The sequence below is a fragment of the Barbus barbus genome (assembly GCF_936440315.1).
Source record: "Barbus barbus genome assembly, chromosome: 29".
NCBI classification, from domain to species: Eukaryota; Metazoa; Chordata; class Actinopteri; order Cypriniformes; family Cyprinidae; genus Barbus; species Barbus barbus.
In genome coordinates, this window is record NC_136757.1 from 654,476 (window position 1) to 672,889 (window position 18,414).

The 18,414-nt window shown below is 41.1% G+C and overlaps 1 protein-coding gene across 1 annotated transcript in view; it reads right to left on the reverse strand.

Annotated features, from left to right (window-relative positions):
- Positions 1–216: 216 nt before the first annotated feature.
- The window catches only part of LOC306849916 (membrane-associated guanylate kinase, WW and PDZ domain-containing protein 1-like), a gene marked incomplete at its 5' end in the record, with an annotated part of 43,636 nt that continues 25,438 nt past the window's right edge, over positions 217–18,414 (reverse strand). Inside the window, 7 exons of the mRNA XM_079385300.1 lie at positions 217–2,937; positions 7,983–8,121; positions 10,080–10,223; positions 11,472–11,523; positions 13,098–13,185; positions 16,481–16,678; positions 17,452–17,763. Coding sequence (XP_079241426.1) covers positions 1,922–2,937; positions 7,983–8,121; positions 10,080–10,223; positions 11,472–11,523; positions 13,098–13,185; positions 16,481–16,678; positions 17,452–17,763 — 1,949 coding nt within the window. The 3' untranslated portion in view covers positions 217–1,921. The remainder of the gene's footprint in view (positions 2,938–7,982; positions 8,122–10,079; positions 10,224–11,471; positions 11,524–13,097; positions 13,186–16,480; positions 16,679–17,451; positions 17,764–18,414) is intronic.

Below are 18,414 nucleotides of genomic sequence, written 5' to 3' on the forward strand. Positions count from 1 at the left end.
AGATAATAGAGAACTAAACAAGAAACAGCAGCCAAGGAAACCAGACATAAACACGAGAAAGGGGAATATAATTACAACGGAACAAACTACAACTATAACAGACGTTTGCAAATGGTGTGTGTTTCAGGTTCAGGTCTCACATGATCTTAGTTACGCGCCTATTTGGTTTTTTAACAGTACAGTGTAATTTCATACCAACACAATGAACACAGAATTGTGAATTTGTATGGAAAACTTTATTTGATAATAAAAATAGCATTCACAGACTTCTTTTTGATAGCTACATATACATTGTGATCCATCCAAACAAGAAAAAAAGCTTTACTGTGTAAGTCCACATCTACTTCAACAGACTAGTGTTATGTGTAATTTCATGAGTCAAATAAAGCTATCGACAATGCAGAATTTATATATTTATATATATGCATAGTTTCATAAAAAAAAAAAAAATTAGACCATATACATGTACTGCTTTTATCGACACAGAAAAAAGCATTTAAAATCCATAGAACTTTTCAGAGACCACAGACAGTATACAAGATCTCTAGAAAAACAGCAGGCTATCCATCACAACAGATATTCAACCCCCTTCGTTGAAAAACATACGTTTCCCATCCTTCCTGGAGAGAGGTTTACATACGCCTGATTCTGAGTACACACGTTACCCATAGCCACAGTGAGCAGAGTAGAAACATATTCACATCTTCTTCTAGGTGGACATCTTTCATAAACTCTTTTTAGTACAGAGAAAAGGCAACAGTATCCTTACCTACACAGGTTTGAAGTACATACAGTAATAAAATTTGTACAAAAGACAGCAGCTGATACGTTCATTTTGATACAGTACTATTCAGATGAGACTGAAGGAATTCCCTGTTCTTGGTCCTGTCGAAATGCACGAACCAGCTGTGTTCCCAAACAAACAGGTATTGCGTCTGCATATCACCGAAGCTCGGGAAGTGACGGAAAACAAGTGGTGGCTCAGATTGGCAGATTGCGTCAGTCTCCTGGTGACCTGAATCTTCCGTGCTGCAACTCTACATTCAGCTCAAAATGTGTGCTGCGTCGATGTGTTACATTTATTTTCACAAGCTTGTCAAGGGATTCCATTCGTTCAGAGCATTTCAATCGCCTTTGGTACTTGATTTTATTGTATGGAGGTAAATGTGGCTGCGTAAGGGATGATTCAAAATACTTCAGACTTTTGCTTAAAATGACAGCGAATTAGAACGGCCACCAAGAAATGTTCTCACATTTCATATATCCAGTGTTTCTTCATAGTTGAATGTATTAGCTATGTTCTGGTCTGTGGTTTGTTTCCACTGACATACAGCACTTTAAGTCACTTTTAAAAAGCGTCCGATTCATTCCTAAAATAACTTGCTTTAAGCTAGTGTTGGGTCAGGTTTTCTCAATTGTGCATATGTGCCTTTAGACTAAGTTCCGGTGATTATGAAAAAAAAATTAAATTGTGCCACAACATAATATTTTTTTTCGGCTCTCAGTCCAGTGCAGTGTTAGGACTAACAAAGCCAGATATTATACAACAGACCAAGACTGAATGATGCTTTTTTCATCTGGACATCCCATCGAGTTACATTTCAGTTTTTCAAAATAAATATACAGCTTAAATATATATTACTCAATTAAACAGTAGCATCATAGTCTGAGTTCAGGTTTCGCCACACGTCTACTAAAATGTACAAACAAAGAAATAAACATTGAATGCTTGTGCTCTGGTTCAGTAAATCTCAATTTGAAGAAAAGAGGACACGCAAAGTAGACATATTTTGAAAAAAAAAAAGAAAAAAAAGAAAAGTGTCTTTTAACAAAACATGGATCTCACTTGCAACACAACATGTAAAAATAAACTAGAAAAAGAAGCATAGTTCCGCTGTGGTGAAGCTCAGCCCTGTGGAGCTCAGATGCTGAGGTCTGCGTGGTTCTCCTTGTAAAGCCGTCTCTTGCTCGGAGAGCTCTGGACGAGGCCGAGGCCCACGCCGCTTCCGTTCCCACCGCTGCCTTTCAGTGCGTTGTAATAGTCCCTAAGATGTGGAGCAGCGCTCTCTTCCAGGTAACTTCCGTCGCTGCTGCTGTCCGATCTCCTGCGGAAGCGTCTCTCCGAGGCTCCGTTGATGAAGCATCCCTGTCTCTCAGCTTGACCGGACGGAGCGCTGTTGAGCAGAACGCTCCTGTTCTTTAGGCCACGTTCAGGTGTGCAAGCGAAAGCGTGGGCCGTGGATTTGTGGGATCGCTCAGGGGTGGATGTGAAGTAGCCCTCTTTGCTGTAGTTCCTGCGGGGAGTTTGGGGCTCTTTCTGGGGCAGGACAAGGCTTTCTGGAGTGGAGATCTGGCACAGCAGGTCCTGGGAAGAGGCTTGATAGCTTCGCTCAGGGGACTGATCTTTATATGAGCGTGTCGTTCGCCGGTCCACGGACTTGGCCCTGCGGCGGCCTGGAGAGGTGTTGTGCTTCCGGGTGGAGGAGCGATCCAAGGACCCGCTGCGCACCTGAGACCCCGCGCTACTCTGCGCGTCTACGGAGGGTTTGCGGCCTCGCCTCAGGAGATCCTGTTGGGAGGTTTTCCTCCCAAATCCGCCCTCTTTCCTCAGTGTTTTGAAGAGCTTGGCAATGCCGCTCTCGGACTCTGACTTCTTGACTTTGCGGTGGGAGTTGTTTTTGCTGCTGTCGGGGGACGGTGAGGGGCCGGGGCGGTTGTTCCAGGAGGGCTGGTGTGGAGCGCTGGAATACAGCCCTGTGCTGCGTTCCCTTGCCGGATCGTGCTGCCTGTCTTTCGGTTGGTGCTGGGATGGTGTGTGATGCTCTGATGTATAGCTAGACTTGGACGAATGATGAAAGGGGCCACTGGCCAGCAAGGCCCTCACTTCCGAATTATTTTGTGGCCCGGGTGAGGGAGGGTAGCTGTCATTTGGGCCGTCTGGAAATGAATGAAGAAAGGCATTACGTTAGGCCACTAAAAACACTCGGCTATTAACAGTTAAGACGTCACACAAAACTTGAACAAACAGACAGCACTTGATGTGATCGAGCATAAAAGCAAACATTTCATACAACAACATCTATACACAAGCAGGCAAAGGTTTGGACACACCTACTTGTGTTTTATTCAATCAAGTCATCAAAACGAATAAACCACACAAATGGAAAATGATCAAGCAAATGCAAATCTATCTTATATTTATCTGGGTTTCTGCAAAGTATCGTACCCAGCCTTTGCTCTAGATTATAGCTCTGAAATGTGGGGTAACTCTTCCTAAATGCAAGGGTAAGCGGGGTGGGCTAAAGCTTTCCCCACTAAGAAAGGCACTGCTGTACTGGCTCCTTCCCAGATGGGGAACTCCACTCACTATTGATTCTATTCACGGCACACACTTTACTGGTCACATATATATGTCCGGAAGTCTGTGGACCTCTGGAGGACACCCACAATCATCAACTACGGCTGACAAAAGCAGATTCTCCTCCATAGAGCCTGGTCCTTTGGAGGCATTCAATATCTCACTGCGATAGATGGGCATTTTATGTCAGATTCCTTTTTGAAAGATTTCCTTTCCTTCAGATTATGCAATAAATTGGAATAAATCCTCAATTCTTCCACTACATCAAACCAAATGGGATGTGGCCGCCCAGATATCACCCATCCCTCTATGCACAGGTCACATCACCTATTTAGGCGTTAAGGTTTCCTCCAGGCTGTCAGAGCTGACTGGACTCAACTTCACTCCTTTACTGAAAACATTAGAAGGCGACCTTCAACGCTGGCGCAATTTACCACTTTCCATCCAGGGAAGAATAGCTATAATTCAAATGACAGTACTCCCAAAAATAAACTACCTATTCTCAATGATCCCAACCCAGCCTACTCTCACTTGGTTCAAATCTTTAGACTCCATCATCACCCGATTCTACTGGAAAAATAAACCACCACGGATAAAACTAAGCACTTTACAAAAACCTAAATCTTTAGGAGGCTTAGAAGCCCCACATTTTTACCATTACTCACTAGCAAACCAACTTCAATACATTTATAAATGGACCCACCCCACTCAGTCAGACATCATATGGTTAGATATAGAACAATCACTCTGCGAAAACTTACGAATAACAGATATCCCATTTATCAGTCAGTCCATTAAACACCACCCATGCTTCAAAGCCTTGCCAATAGCTTCGGCTCTGACAGCCTGGTGGAAATATCTCCAAATCACAAACACCAATCAGGTTCCATCTAACCTCACCCCGCTCTGGAACAACCCTGACTTTACAAGCAATAAAAAATCCCCCAATTTCCATAAATGGGCAGAAAAGGGTATCACACACATTAATCACATCTTTCAGTCTAACAACCTGGTTTCATTTTCCTACTTAGTCCAGGAGTACGGTATCGAGAGCAATCAATTCTTGAATTATTTACAGCTCAAATCAGCCGTTTCATCTAAAATCAACACCAGGACCTTCAATCCTCACCTTCCTTCCGCAGTAGCAGATTTAGTTAATATATCCTCCCCGAAAAAATTACTTTCCAAAATATATAAAATTATAACTAATTCAAATAAAACCATAACTTTACCAACAATCAAATGGGAAAAAGACCTTTCTATTGCTCCCGATGCCGATTTCTGGACTCAAATCTGTAAAAATATTTATTCCATGACTAAAAACGCCAACCTTCAGCTAATACAGTATAAAACTCTTCACAGAACACACTATACTGGGGAAAGGCTGTCTAAAATGGGATTCACATCAGAAACTTGCTCGCACTGCTCACAAAAGTGTCCGGACACATATATCCACGCCACATGGCATTGCCCACCCATTAAACACTTTTGGAAAGATGTCACTGAATCCCTATCCTGCCTCCTGGGCTGCCGCATCCCATTATCCCCATTACTCTGTCTACTGGGTGATTTATCAACTCTCAATCAGGAAATAACAAACAAAAGGACACTCCTTGTAGCTTTAGCCATCGCCAAGAAAACTATCTTCCTGAACTGGAAATCCCGAAACACTGTTCACACAGCACATTGGAAAAATCTGCTCACAGAACACATCTCCCTAGAATATTTCTCACCTCCTTACAATACTTCAGAACCACAACACTCCAGATCAGACCTCTTTCAACTCTTACAAATGTGACACGCTGATTCTGATTATTTATTTACCCGCATATTATTATACATATTTATACAAGGTTTTAGTAATACTACGAGTATTTTCATTACTACTATTATTATTATTATTATTATTAATATCTTAGAAACATTGAGCTGTTGATGGAATGATGTTTTGTATGAGGACGGCAACGCTTTAATGAAGATCATAACACTCAATATACTTAAAATATATAAATATAACTAAATCAGATTTGCCCCCAACATATACCATACGTTTTTAATGCACCGCATGCTGATTTTAATGCACCACATCAGCTTAGACATATATATACATATAGTTATCTCATCGTGAATGGGAGGAGAGAAGGAAGAAAGAAAATAAAAACAATATAAAAAAATAAAAAATAAAAATAAATAAATAAAAATACACTGACACAGAAGTTAGAATAGGTGTGGTATGTGTTGGGTATATGCCATTATTACATTATTATTACTATTGTTACTATTATTATTACTTTTAACTCTATTGATATTACTGTTGCCGTCATCACAGGATATTGTTATCATCACCATCTTTAGTATTTTCATTATTATTTTTATGCATGTTAATATTACTTAAATACTACTACTATTATTCAGATTGCCATGACTGTTTGCTTTCATCGCTGTTATTGTCATTGCTGTTTTTTTGTGTTCACCATATGTTGTATGTTTTGCACTCCTACTAATAATAAAAAAAAAAGATTCCTTTTTGATGTACTTTATGGCTTTGACAGAGGCAGTACAAAAGGCTCAAAATCAGGGTCAGGATGAATGGAGACCACCTCCAGAGAGGAGCTACAGTATATCATAGGTCTAGAACCCAGATCAGAAGGTCTTTATGCTCTTCAGCTGTAGAATTCTTAGGCAAGAATAGATGGTTATTGTAAATCTGTGCATACTGTACTCCTAAATCCTAATGAGCCAATAGTATGCAGTCATTGGCAAGGACCTTGTCTTTTAGTGGCTTGGGGGCCAAGCTTATGATGAAGGCACAGTGAATGGGGGCTAATGGGTAGTTTAGAGCAACTACAATTCTTGCCCCCCGTGGTCTTTATGGTAGCTGTTTAGTTCTGTAAGAGAGTCAAAATATATCCTTTTTAACACAGCTTTTAAAACTGATTTCCTGAACGGTTTTATATTCCCAAAACTATGCCAGTTTTTTGTGTTTTCATGGGCTTCAAGAAGTTTGCAGAGAGATTTGAGCCTAATCATAGCGAGGACACTGAATGGCAACAGCCTCACTCGACTTCCAACCTCCAGACTCTCAGGACTTCCAGAACTCCGGCTGGGTCACTGTTAGAGACACAGTCCAGACTGATGGACTTGAACTGGTTGCATCCTATGAGGATGTGCAGTGCTGGGGTCCCAAGGACCGGTTCGAGAAGCACTGCTTTAGAGCATACTATGCCATCATGTTGAGACAAGAAACCTATGCCAAGGACAAATGGACAACAGTGTTAAAGTTAGTCAGGGTAACAACAAGATGGGGTGCTATAGAAAATGTCTTCACAATGAATGTGCATTTCTGAAACCACTGGCCTTGGCAAATCCTTGCACCTGATTACTCCTGGAAACTGCTGTTCACAAGCAGTGTGTGCAACTACAGTAATTGTTCTCATCCACATTACGGTTCATGGTATTTACCTACATAAACAGTACAGCATCTATCAGTTGGCTCCCTATGTCCAATCTAAAGAGAATTCTGTAAAACTTTAGTATATGGACCAATTCTCACTATTAACTAGTTGTTTATTAGCATGCCTATTATTAACATATTGGCTGTTTATTAGTACTTATAAAGCACATGTTCTGCATCCCTAATCCTACCCAACACCTACAATTAACAACTACCTTACTATTAATAAGCAGCAAATTAGGAGTTTGAGACTGAGACTCCTCCTGGTCCATTGAACACAGGCGTTTTTTCTTCTTTATTTAAAGGTTAGATTTTTGAAAGAAGGATAAACACCACATACATTTTTATGGCCTGTTTTGCTGAGATTCATCAAGGGTACTAATATTTGAGGAGGGCACTGTTTGACATTTTTTCAAGTTATATCTTTTTATCACAAGTCCAGAGTACAAAATCACACTAATTTCATTACTTGCTTATGGGTGAATCTAAAAAAACTTGTTCTATGGGTAATAACAAAAGAGACTTTTTTATTTTTATAATGCTATCTTTTTTGTGTGTGTGTGAGCCAGGCAAGTTCTTGTAGCATTCACCCATCTGCGCTATCAGTGACAGTGTCCACACATCCACACACGTCCATCACACAGGCATCTGAGCATGCGATCAGAGGCCAGCGGCTGGGTGAGATGAGAGCGCGTGAGGCAGCAACACGTGTGTGCTGAAGCGGGGCTTATAACGTGTGACAGGGTGACAGGAAGGGTTGACACACAGAGCGTCCTTTACAAACCGTGGCTTGGTTTTGACCCATTAGGTAGAAGCAGGGCTCGCCCAGCTTATCATTCCTCAGACAGGCAGAGAGATGAGGGCCCATCATAGCTGAGGAGCCCGCCAGAGAACGAGAGATCGGGGAGAGAAAGAAACAGAGATGAATAAAGAGAAAGGAAACATGCAGCACTCAGAGGAATCACAACAGTTGTATTGGCTGACTGAAGATCTCACTCTAGATGAACACATCAGACTACCTAACAGAGGTGGATTGATCACCAGGAAGCAACAATGTTATGGTAGAGAGCAAGAAGAAAAGACAGCTCAGGATAGATTAAAACACAAAGACTGAACATTGAAACAAACAGCAGGAGATATTAAGAGAGGGTTAACTTGTTTGTTACCCACCATACTCTGGGACGGATCCGTCTCCTCTCTTCAGCACCAGTCGAGCTCGTCTGCCTCCGGTCTTGATCAGCTCGATGGCGCGAGAATGCCTCATATTTTTGGTACTTTCACCGTTGATCTCCAGTATTTCATCGCCGACCTGTAAACGAAGCGGACACCACCATGAGCTTCTGGGAGGGCATCATGAGCAGCGGCTGAGGAACAAAACTGGGTGCTTCTCACATCAAAAGCCTATCTGTTAAAAGCTGGAAACATACACTTGTAACATTACACTTGTGTTACTGGTTAACATATCTTGACCGATACTGAGTAAAAATAAAAAAGTGAAATGATTCTATCTAATGCACTTTGAGAGTTCAGAATTAAGAGCTCTAACCATGTTCTTAACTAAGAAAACTTCATTCAGAAAAAAAGTCTTGAATTGACTTGAACTTTAAAGGGGACTCAAGCCTCTTTTTATTTGTGATATACCGTCTCAGTCTAATTTACACTCACACTGCTGTTTTAGGAAGACAAACTAATTAGAATATAATAATAACAATATAGTAGCTATATATTGTAAAACAATTGCACTGCAAAATAAATGAAAATGAATATTTCATAGGTCTATTATTTTTGCTTTACCCTGCAGAAGGGAAATTACAATACTTCTTTCCTAGTTTCTACTCTTGAAAGAGAGATGTTGAATCTGGACCGCAGTAGCGTTACTCATTTAAACCGCTAGCTGTCTGCCATTAATACGGCACTTTTCTAAGATTTTATTTTGAAGGACAACTCCAGCTTCAGTGAAAACAGGCTTACAAAAACACATCTCACTACAAATCTAGTGAAATGCTGTAATCATCTGCCGTGAAAATAAAGCCGAACCGGTGGCTGTCGTGTTCCTAAACGCTCGCTAAACTCAGCACGAGCAATAAAGGAGTTGACTGCATTCATTCAGTGTGAACGGAGCCGTTCTGAGACGCAGAAAACACCGGATCACCGGCTGATCGTCTGAATGAAGTGTGTGCTTTACTCTGAAACGCAGCAAAAACAGACTTGATGAGAGATACTGTGCCAAAACATAATGGCCCAAAACAAAGATATTTTAAAAAATACACTTTTTATCCAGAAGACCTATCATTTTATATCGTCATGTGACCACGACAATATCAAGACAGTTTTGAGATCGCTATATTTATAATATCATTGCATCCCTATATGCTACTGTTCGTAGCAGAATGCTAATCTCGGTTTAGAAACTGAAAGAGAACTGAAGCAGTAATGACACACACGCAGGCTTCTAATGCCAAAGATGTAGGTAACCGTTGATTTTGTCCCAACACACCAAGCAAAAAAATCAAGCTGCCAAAATGAGCAGCTGGTGTATGCATCTGAACATCAAGGGTCAGCGGTTTGGAAGAGGACCGGTCAGTTTTCCACACAGCAGCATGAAACGGTCTCTGCTCGGCTGTGGAAAGAGCAAGTGAGGAAGACAAAAGAGGCTCCTTCAGTGCACCAAAGGCTTTGGGGAATGAGAAGACATCCATCAGTGGCCTAAACAGACTGATAGCCCTCACAGACTGCAGTTGCTAGTCATTAAAAGACAATGCTCATGTCAGTCACGACATCTGCTGACCTGGAAGTACTTTGTTATACTTCACGTCTCATTTGAACAGTTTAAGCAGCTGATATGTGACTGTTGTGGACTGCAGTGTGTGTGACGTTTAGGCGCTGTCCTCCAGGAGCGGTCATTCTGCCGTATGTATTTTATGCCCCTTTCTTTCTTTTGTATCAATATATCAAAAGAAAAGCTTTTGTTCTGTACAAAGAAAAATTTTTGCCTTTTGTTTCAAAAGAAGTCAAGTCAAGTCTGCTTTATTATCAATCCTTCCACATGTACAGCACATACACAGAATTGAAATTGTGTTACTCTCAGACCCTTGGTGGAAACAGTTAACATTAAACACGTTCAGATACAGATAATACGGTTTAAACATATGTACATACAACTCTATAGCTATACAAGTAAGGACATTGTAGAAAAAAAATAAAGAAATAGATACGTATGTTTGTCTTCAGAAGCTGTTTTTTGGAAGAAAAACTCCTTACTCTTACCCTCATCTTGCCGTTTTTGACAGCGGCTCCATCCTCAGCTAATCGCAGCACGTACAGATCCATGTTGTACTCCTTCCCGCCTCTCAGACTGAAGCCGAAACCTTTACTCTCCCTCTCCAGATCAACCGAATAATACTCTGCCTCCTGGACACACAAACACAACTAAATCACTAAACAAACCTGCCGACTAGTTCATTTCACACTTACCCAACAGACTACGGAGTAATAGAAGCTAACTACATGGGTCAGGTTCAGGGCTACTACCTAGTTATTATGTATTAAGTGCATATATGTACAGGCAAAACAGGACTTTTTAAGAGAGGTGTAAAAAAACATTTTTGATGATTTATCTGTAAGATGTTTCTCTTAGACAGCACTGTGATCAGATGGAGGAAATAGACCTCATGTGTTTCTTCTTGCCAAACTTGTACTGCGTGCAAGCACAGTACAGATGGTCATAAACACTGTTTGGAATCAGAAAACATGTGCAATGCTAAGCCTCCACACATCTAATACACCAAATCAAACTGAGTTTGTGCAATCTGGGACCCACAACAAGTCTAACCAAACAATATGTTTTACATTGTCATTTGCTAACAAAAACAAAATAGTGTTCAGCCTGATATTTATGCCAAATGATGTGCTCTCAATAACGTTAAATTGTCGATATTTCAATTTTGATGTTTGAACTCATCTCCAGATTTATATACTATCCTGGAGGTGTAAATTAGGACATTTGTGTTTAATACCTTACAAGGATGGAATAAATAGTGAATTCTTCAATCTTTTAGAGTAGACATATGATGCTGACATTTACATTTAAAAAAGGAGAATATTGTTACACTTTTAAAAAATGATAAATTAAGATGATAAATACAACAAATATTAGCGCATGTTACGTGTTTTTCAGTGTAGTGTTAGGATTAAAGTTACACATCTGTTATTTCAGTGTTTTTTGTCTTAATAAATCTGCCAATCTGTTTTGTTTTGTCCATTATGAAGTATTGGAGTGAAGACTGATGTGAAAATGTCTTTTAGGCATTTTAGCATTCACATTGATTCATTAAAAAAAAAAAAAGTAAAATCTACAAATCATCAAGAAGTACAAAAGTAAGTGCAGATCCTGTATTTTTCATTTGAAGTCATTGCTATTTGTATTGATCTACGCACCCTAGTATTGTTTGAGCACAGTAATTCCACATCTTTTTGATGGGTCCTTCAGAACAGACAGTACAACATCAAAAAATAATAAAGGTTACAAACCAACTAGTAATCTGCTAGTAGGACTAGTCCTGATCCCCGAAAACATTTGTATCCCAGTTTAATAAAGACTTCACAACCTGTCCCTCTTCATCTAGATGTAGTACTCAACACAAATCGAGAGGCTCTCACCTGACTGTAGGATGCTGGCTGGGTCAGAGCTTGTTTGGGTTTGTTATTCCTGCTGAACAGAAAAGAACTTATGTTACTAATAACGTTTTTATTATCATTATTATGAGTATCATTACTAAATCAGGGCATACATGCTGTACATCCATATGAATGTATAAATATACTCTGAGGTGTGTGTGTGTGTGTTTCACCTGGACTCTGTGCTGCTCTGAGGTGTGTGTGTGTGTTTCACCTGGACTCTGTGCTGCTCTGAGGTGTGTGTGTGTGTGTTTCACCTGGACTCTGTGCTGCTCTGAGGTGTGTGTGTGTGTGTTTCACCTGGACTCTGTGCTGCTCTGAGGTGTGTGTGTGTGTGTGTTTCACCTGGACTCTGTGCTGCTCTGAGGTGTGTGTGTGTGTGTTTCACCTGGACTCTGTGCTGCTCTGAGGTGTGTGTGTGTGTTTCACCTGGACTCTGTGCTGCTCTGAGGTGTGTGTGTGTGTGTTTCACCTGGACTCTGTGCTGCTCTGAGGTGTGTGTGTGTGTGTGTTTCACCTGGACTCTGTGCTGCTCTGAGGTGTGTGTGTGTGTTTCACCTGGACTCTGTGCTGCTCTGAGGTGTGTGTGTGTGTTTCACCTGGACTCTGTGCTGCTCTGAGGTGTGTGTGTGTGTGTTTCACCTGGACTCTGTGCTGCTCTGAGGTGTGTGTGTGTGTGTGTTTCACCTGGACTCTGTGCTGCTCTGAGGTGTGTGTGTGTGTTTCACCTGGGCTCTGTGCTGCTCTGAGGTGTGTGTGTGTGTGTTTCACCTGGGCTCTGTGCTGCTCTGAGGTGTGTGTGTGTGTGTTTCACCTGGACTCTGTGCTGCTCTGAGGTGTGTGTGTGTGTGTGTTTCACCTGGACTCTGTGCTGCTCTGAGGTGTGTGTGTGTGTTTCACCTGGGCTCTGTGCTGCTCTGAGGTGTGTGTGTGTGTGTGTTTCACCTGGACTCTGTGCTGCTCTGAGGTGTGTGTGTGTGTGTTTCACCTGGACTCTGTGCTGCTCTGAGGTGTGTGTGTGTGTGTTTCACCTGGACTCTGTGCTGCTCTGAGGTGTGTGTGTGTGTTTCACCTGGACTCTGTGCTGCTCTGAGGTGTGTGTGTGTGTGTTTCACCTGGACTCTGTGCTGCTCTGAGGTGTGTGTGTGTGTGTTTCACCTGGACTCTGTGCTGCTCTGAGGTGTGTGTGTGTGTTTCACCTGGACTCTGTGCTGCTCTGAGGTGTGTGTGTGTGTGTGTGTGTTTCACCTGGGCTCTGTGCTGCTCTGAGGTGTGTGTGTGTGTGTGTTTCACCTGGGCTCTGTGCTGCTCTGAGGTGTGTGTGTGTGTGTGTTTCACCTGGACTCTGTGCTGCTCTGAGGTGTGTGTGTGTGTGTGTTTCACCTGGGCTCTGTGCTGCTCTGAGGTGTGTGTGTGTGTGTTTCACCTGGACTCTGTGCTGCTCTGAGGTGTGTGTGTGTGTTTCACCTGGACTCTGTGCTGCTCTGAGGTGTGTGTGTGTGTGTGTGTGTTTCACCTGGGCTCTGTGCTGCTCTGAGGTGTGTGTGTGTGTGTTTCACCTGGACTCTGTGCTGCTCTGAGGTGTGTGTGTGTGTGTGTGTGTTTCACCTGGGCTCTGTGCTGCTCTGAGGTGTGTGTGTGGTGGTGATGGTGGCGATCTTCTCCGCGTTGGTCAGCAGCGATGCGTTTGATGTCTCTGTTTGGGCAGAGAGAAAGACAGCTGTTTTAAAGCACTGCTAAATCACGTTGGAGCACAGAAACTGCGTGAAATGCAGCTACAGGTGGCAGTCATCGGGGTCTGAGTCTGTGAGGAGAACACGAGCAAAACAGACAACTCTGAAGAGAAAGATGCTGTGGATTCATCTGTACTGTTGACCAACAGAAGCTGAAATCTGATGGGTTTTCAGATTGTTCTAGGTTTTGTGATGTATTGATTATGCACCTTGACTATTTTTTATTAGTTGTGTCCCCAGCAGCAGTCAAATCAGAGAGACTGCCGATCTGCTGGGGTCCTGTATCCTCTCTAGATACAGGCATACTCCAGAATTCAGATTCTAGGCCATAAGCCACCTGAAATATGAGTAATTAATTCATCACAGCACCACCTTGTGGCCAGTATTTATAAAAAATGATAGAAAGGACAATAACTATATATCTGCATGTGCATAAAAGTTTGAGCTGAGCACTGCCTGATCTTTGCCCTCCTACCATCTCTATGTGTTTTCCCATGATAGCCTTCTTAAGATCAAATCAGTCATCCTAAATTAAACTGCCCATGAGAACTGCATGCGTTCATGTGTGAGAGTTCAACATATCCTGATGTTTTTTGATGATTGCTTTAAGGCTGTTTCTGTCCTCTCAACAGCATTCACAATAAACAGTCAGAGCATCTTTCACAGAATTGGATGTTTTCATCAATATGTGATGATCCTATGAATATATGTGTACTTTTCTGAACATTGCAGTGCATACATTAGATTTTACTGAAACAATAAAACTGAAGTATAAAGCCACAGGTGAATCCTGTCAGAACTGTAATAGTCCAGAACAAACAGTACAGGCGCGAGAGTTTAACACAATCATATGATTATAAACTAATTCCGTAAATAAGGGGAATAATTGTAAGAATAATTTAAAACAATTACATAATAATGTCATTTGGATGTAAAATACTGTAAAGTTTTGGGGCATACAAATAGAATTTAGGGAAATACATGAACTTTACAGTTCGTTTTGATTTCCGCCATTTTAAACGGTCAAAAACCCCAAATTAGGATCAGGTCATTTTGAGACATTTCTTCAGCTCCTTACAGCTTTCTTGATATTTAAAAGCGTTCTTGTGCTAGAGGAACCCAAACCAAACTGCAGTCTCTTCCACGATCATCAGGTTCAGATTTACTGGACAGGAGGAAATACGCCTCTGTTTTCCTGAAGACAAGCTTAAAGAGCGCTTTGGTTTGGACTGGATTCAGCTCTCAGTTCTGAGCACCATATTCATATTGAAGCACACAGAGCACTGCTTTCATTATGAAGACTCAATCGCTCATCTGATTCGAGGTGATGTTTGGTGCCTGGTCTGAACCACTGCTTTAAACTGTTTGATGCCATGAACCTCTCAGTCTCCGCTTGAGTCTTGTTCATAAATGCTTTTTCTTCATGGGAATTATTAAAGAGGTCAGCAGCTGCATTTACACAGACAGCGTTCGCTTCAGTCATAATGAAGTCATATACAGAGTTTTCAAGATATGCGTAGTAGCCATCATCCAGCTTCTGTTCTTTGTTTTAAAAAGCAGACATCATATTGATCTATTGCAGGTCTTAACTAGGAGACCACGAGCATATGAAGCTTTGTGCCGTGCTGCTTATATTTATTATGCAGTAAAACGCTGTTTCCCAGTCTCAGAACAGCTAAAGGAGAACTTTAGACTGACACGACAGTCATTTATGACAACACCAGCTCGTTCTGTAATACGTCATTACACTGAACATGCACTAGGGCTGCCACTAACGACTATTTTTATTTCGATTAATCTATCCACTAATTTTTTGATCAATCTAAACGACTATTTTCCTGCAAAAAAAATCTACAATTTTACTTAAAAATACTGTATTAAACCAAATGAAATCCAAATTTGTATGAAATCCTTTTTTAAAGCAAAAGTGAAGTGTAACAGAGTGCAAGAAGAAGCAGGTGTCCATCTCATAATCACTGAAATCAGTTCAGTATTATAGTGAGAGAATGACATCATATCCACCTGTTCTAGTCTAATAATAACATTATCATCAAAAAACACCTTTTAAAGAAGCATTTACCAGAAATATTATTTACCAGAATTTATTTAGGTGAAAAATGTAAATGTGCAGTATTTCTGAAAAAATACTTTAAATATAAAATCAATTAATTGGAGATGCTTTTTATTATTAAAATTTAATGGAACAATTAAAATGGAATCCAGAAAATAATGGAAAACTGAATTTGGTACAGATAAAACTGAAAAACTCAATTAATTAGACAGGCTTTTTGATTAATACAATTTAAAAAACTGATTTTGGAAATAAAATGGATTTCATAGGGCCCTATAATTATAATATTTATTTTGTGGAAATAAAAATGGATTTAAGTGAACAATAGCTTTTAAAATGACTTAAAGTACATATATAATAGCAATGATGCAATAATAATTAGTTCAAATAAAGTATCAAAAGCAAGAAATCATATGGTTTTATTGAGCAAAACTGTTAAAATACATAATATATTATAAACAATAGAGCTAATGTAGATTACGCATCACAACAAAGACCTGCAGGAGCGCCAGCGGCCTGATGATTATTATTACACATCACTGTTTAATATTGACCAAGCACTATTTAATTCAAACGTACTCTTAATCTTTAATATTTGATGTATTCTCCTGTGTTTGTGTAGATTTATAAATGATTGACCTCACAAATCTGATCAAATGGCGCATGCTGCGACGAATCGACGAATCGCGACAGCCCTAATGCACAGACATGTCCAGTTTCAGTTTTCAGTGCGGTAGAGTGTTGATGGATTAGAAAAGGCTCAAACTACCCCTCACCTTCAGAAATAAAATGAAATCTCAGTCGCATGTGGTCCATTTATTCTGACTGATGTGGTGTCATCATGTGACTTCTTCATTCGGGCTGAGCTACTAGATTACAAACAGCCTTCCAGGGTCTATCTAAACACAGCTACCGTTTCTCAACAGATCTGTTCAGAGTCATTCATTCATTTTGGAATTCATCATTGCATTGATTTGCAAAAAACTGTGGCAATGATCAGAAAGTACAAATCTGTTCTTCATAGGAGGTCAGCAAGGAAGATGAACCGTTCACTTGCCATCATACCTCTCCACATCAGACCAGAGTGCTCGAGGAGAACAGACTCAGCGTAATAATGACCGAAACAAGCACATCCCCACAGCAACGGTGCAGGGATCTCCGTCCGGAGCGTTAATCTCCCAACTCACCGTCTCCGGGTATGATGCGCAGCGAGACAGCGTTGCCGGCCTCTTTGATGAGGTTGACGATGTCCGAGTGTGATTTGTTGGTGATGGAGCAGCCGTTGACCGCCAGGATCCGATCACCCACCTTCAGCTTCCCGCAGCGGTCAGCCGGACTGCACTCGATGATCCGGCCTATTTTATGAGGCATGGCCGTGTTCCCTGCTGTGTGTGTGTGTGTGTGTGTCACAGTTCAGAGGCAGGAGACAGAAAAGGGGAAAAAAAATAAATAAGTGATTTCAAACTAAAATAATTTCTTAACAGCATTTTCTCATGTCAAGTAAAGCCTGCCAACCTTCAATGACACAATCTGAACAGCAAAAAACAAATCACCGTCATGAATCGATCACAGCCATTGTTCTAAAGGTAGGGATGGGCGTATCAATACGGATGCCAATATCGGAAGTATCAATACTCAAATATAATGGATACTAAGGTGTGTTTCATTTACCAGTCAAATAATGCATGCAATATGGATTAAATTGGACAAATAACCTATGTCAGCAAATAATTGTGTTGGAAATAACTATTTTCCTTAATATAAATATACACTGTCAGAACAAAAAGGTTGCATTTTATACATGCAACAGCCTATCACTGCAGTCCCTTATGAAAATGAACCATGGTTTTATTAAAGTGACCACAGCTTAACTAAAGTATTTGTATATATTTCCATGGTTACCATTACAGTAAACATAACAACAGCACATATTGAATGCTAAAACGTGTTTCAAATATATAGTTAAGTGTGTGTTATTACCCATTTTAGTCTTAGTAATTAAATAAATGTAATAATTTAGTTTAGATAGTTTTAATAGTTTAGTTTAGAAGTATCGTATCGGTATCGACGGTACTGGCCTTTAAAAGTGTCTGTATCGTATAGAGAACACAATGAGTGTTGTCGCCCACCCCTAGCCGTGCGCACACTAACATCGTACCGAAGGTGGAGCCGGCGTCAGGCCGAGACACGGACGACACGATGACGAAGCCGAAGCCCTCGTTCTCGGCGCGCTGGATCTCCACGTCGTAGGGCTGCAGGGCGGCGGGCGTCATGTTGACCACGGTGCTGCCGGAGCCGCCGCCGCCGCCGCTGCCGATGCCGCTGGTGCTGCCGGAGCCCGAGCTGACGGTGTTGAGCGAGTTCTGGCTGCCCTGCGGCGTGCGCTTCTCCTCCGTCAGCGACGGCGCCTGCGTGCTGCTGTGGTGAGAGGAGGCCGGGGACGGCGGCACGTCCGCCTCGCCCTTATACACTGCGCACACACACACACACACACACACAACGAGGCTCGTCAGTGCACCTGCATCATCTGTGATCCTACACTGAGGTCAGTCTCTCACAAAGTCAACATTAATGATGTAAATGTCCTATTTAATAACAGAAGAACTGACACACTGTGGTTTAAATAGTAAATCAGGGATGTGAAAAAGGTGGAATTAGCAGGAATTATTTGACACAATGTGTTATTTACAGGCAAACATTTGACCGTATGGTGGTCTAGTGAAATGATAGTTGTGCATGCCTTGTGTAAATAACACATCGTTTAGCATTTGATTGCATATCTGTTGCTGCCATAAGAGTGGCCCTAAAGTTTGTGATTTTGTCTTCTTTTTTTCCACTCACTATTGTTCTTGAAATCAGTTCCCAGTAGGGCTGTGAATCTTTGGGCGGACAGTGAATCGATTCAATCCATGATTTATAGGTTTTCGATTCGAGTCAAGACTGATTTTTTGCAAATTCAGAACAACTCTATTCGAGACAAGAGACAATTAAATTCGATTCTGCATTCTTTAAGTGCATTCACAGGACTCTTTAAATGCTTGTTCAGGGTGCAAATAGTACAGCTGCCTTTATTGAGTAAAATAAAAAAAACACTTTTGTCCATAGTTATGTGTTAGTTTAA